We start from the raw sequence: 3,225 nt of genomic DNA, 5'->3' as shown, positions 1-3,225 counted from the left end.
GGTCTGGCGAATTATTTAAGTTGATTTACATAAACTAATTCAAGATTGAGCTTGCCAGTAGATAGTGGAATAAACGTATTGACAACTGTCCTCACGAGGCGGGACTTGGAGGTGATCCTTGGTGTAAGACGCGTTTCTTCCTAGGGATGTTTTGCGGACGGGAAGTATAATGAGAATCAACAGATTTAAAACAGACCAGCAGTCAATGTGACCATGACAGCATCTTCACTATTATCAATATATTCACTGTAAAGCACTATACACAGCATCTTAACTAATATCAACATATTCACTATAAGGCACTATACACAAAATCTTCACTATTATCAACATATTCACAAGAAGGGACTATACACAGTATCTTCACTATTATCAACATATTCACTATTCACTTCACTATAAGGCACTATATACAATATCTTCACTATTATCAACATATTCATCATAAGGCACTATACACAGCATCTTCACTATTATCAACATATTCACTATAAGGCACTATACACAGCATCTAATATACTATGGGACGAGCCGTGTGTCTGTCTGTCTGTCTGTCTGTCTGCTCTAGGCAGCCGAAACGGCACAATCGTTTTCCATCAATCTTGGTGGAAAAATCGCAATAAATTCGTAGAATGGAACAAACCTGGTCCCATGTCGATGGTTTCTTTAGGAAGGCATTAATTAGCCATTTTATTTACGATGGAAAACAATGCAAGTCTACGGACTTGGCGCACCCTAATTAACCATGCAAGTCTACGGACTTGGCGCACCCTCATTTTCTGTACGCTAGCCAAGCACGAGCTTTCAAACTTTCACTGGGCACCAAGGTGCCCGCGATCACTTGTCTTCACTATAAGGCACTATACACAGCATCTTCACTATTATCAACATATTCACTATAACAGGGGTGTCAAACATGCGGCCCGACACACTCTTGCATGTGGCCCGCAGCTCATTTGCTGCTCCAGCCTTACCTTGAGGAGCTAAAACTAAATAGTGAGTGTATCACTCAGCCGAATAAAATAGTCTGCTGTTTCCTAGAACAAAATACTCAATCAACATAACGGATGAAAGAACAATAAGACTAGATATAGTTTTAACGGTGAGATGGGCCGACTGACTACTGTTCACGTATACACTCCGTACAGTACAGGTATTAGACATGAAAACTCTGACGCAGCAGGCTCTCTCTTGGCCAGTCATTCAAGTACTAGTCCTGCATAGTCGCTCTAAGAAGTTGGAATGTTGCAAATATCCAAAGCAGCAGTGATCATTGTTTTTACTTTTGAGCCCATAATTATGTTTTCAAAGAAAAGATCCGTTAATGAAGAGCGTCGGGTGGTAGAGGATAAGTGGAAAATCTTATATTTTTTGTTGAAATGAATGGAAAACCAACATGTTTGATTTGTAATCAACAAGTTGCTGTGGCCAAAGAATACAACGTTCGAAGGCATTATGAAACAAACCATACTATGAAGTACAATAAATATAGTGGAAAGTTACGTGAAGACAAAGTTAAGGAGTTGGAGCAGTCATTTAAAAAGCAGCAGTCAGTATTTAAGAGTGTTCATCAAGTCAGTGATGATGCAGTTAAGGTAAATTACAGGATTGCCCATGAAATAGCTGTCATCGAAGCCGTTTTCTGAGGGGAACTTTATAAAGAAATGTATGTTGATGGCTTCAGAAGATATTTGCCCGGAAAAACGTCAAGCATTTGCAAACATAAGCCTCTCAAGAAATACAGTTGCAGAAAGAATTGGTGAATTATCAGAGAATATTAACAGTCAACTCAAAGACAAAGTTAAGTCCTTTACTGCATTTTCAGTTCCAATTGATGAAAGTACCGATGTCAGTGATGTAGTACAACTTGCAGTTTTTATACGTGGTGTGGATGAAAATATGCAGGTAACAGAAGAATTTGTGAAACTGGAACCAATGAAAGGAACAACAACAAGTGATGACATCTTTGTGGGTTTGGTAGGGGCACTGGATAAATTAGGTGTTGACTGGGCACAAACTGTGAGTCTGGCTACAGATGGAGCACCGCAAATGGTGGGTAGAAAAGCTGGCGTGGCAACAAATTTAAAGGAAAAACTAATAGCTGTGAACCCGAACCATCAAATTTATAATGTGCATTGTATTATACATGTTCATGCGGTCCCCTAACTTAGCTACATCATCGGCAGTCGCTGTGCCAAACAGAGTGCTTTGGATAAGACCCACAAAATTAAACAATCCTCGCTTTCTTCGTGTTTGAGAACGCACTTTCTTTGCCAGATCATCCTGAGACGCTGGTATCGTTTTTCCGACAGCGACGAGAAGCTTGTGAAGGGTTCTGAGACAAAGCAGCTGAAGCTCAACAGCTTGTGAAACCATTGTCGAAATGTTTGGAGTTGAACGGATGTAAAGGCCTGGGACTTAGGGATAGAAATCCCTTACCAGACTAATCAGGATCTTAAAAAAGGAAAGTCAGGGACCATGGTTTTCTGAGGAATAACAAACAACCATTTGAGATTGACATCTCTTTACTATAAAAAATATAACACAAAACTCTGACACCACTCAACGAACATCAAATAATAATTACGGGAGTCAAACAATTAATGCAGTCAACAGTTAATGGAGTCAAACATTTAATGGAAGCAAACAATTAAAGGAAGCAAACAATTAATGGGAGTCAGCAATTAATGGAAGCAAACAAATTACAGGAAGCAAACAATTAATGGGAGTCAACAACTGATAGAATCAAACAATAAACAGGAGTCAGCAATTAATGGAATCAAACAACAAAAGAATCAAACAATGAACAGATATTTCCTACGGCAGTGGCCCTGGGGAGAAGGTTCTGGAACGTAGTGATCCACTCTCAGGTCCTCACTCGAGCGACAGCGGCCGATGTCTGGATATGGCAGGAGAACACCGGGGCACAGACGGAGGAGATGAACTGACGGTCGTGGTATAGGGTACAGAGGATTGATAGTCGATAGGTGAAGGTCTGGGGACACAGCCCACGAGTCCCGAGCCTTTGATGAGATCACAGCCAGAATTTGATGAACAGTGGGGGAGGTAGTGACTGTGCTGACGGCTAAGTAGGATCTGCCCCGGTGACGCTGGTAGCAGAGACATTCATACCTCTGTCCAACCCCCCGAAGTGGGGGTCGCGCCAGCAAACAAGCGAGTAAGCAGCGGTAACGAGCAGGAAGATTGTTTCCGCCACAACGGGCT

General features: G+C 41.4%; 1 protein-coding gene across 1 annotated transcript in view; it reads left to right on the top strand.

Annotated features, from left to right (window-relative positions):
• The first annotated feature begins 1,674 nt into the window (after positions 1 to 1,674).
• The window catches only part of LOC121869269 (general transcription factor II-I repeat domain-containing protein 2-like), a 30,638-nt gene continuing 29,087 nt past the window's right edge, over positions 1,675 to 3,225 (top strand). The window contains exon 1 of the mRNA XM_042370515.1: positions 1,675 to 2,052. Within this exon, the coding sequence (XP_042226449.1) occupies positions 1,675 to 2,052 (378 nt within the window). The remainder of the gene's footprint in view (positions 2,053 to 3,225) is intronic.

Source organism: Homarus americanus, unplaced genomic scaffold (genome assembly GCF_018991925.1).
Source record: "Homarus americanus isolate GMGI-L3 unplaced genomic scaffold, GMGI_Hamer_2.0 scaffold36734, whole genome shotgun sequence".
Lineage (NCBI taxonomy): Eukaryota > Metazoa > Arthropoda > Malacostraca > Decapoda > Nephropidae > Homarus > Homarus americanus.
Note: the sequence above shows the minus strand (reverse complement) of the source record. Positions and strands in the feature narration are given on the sequence as shown.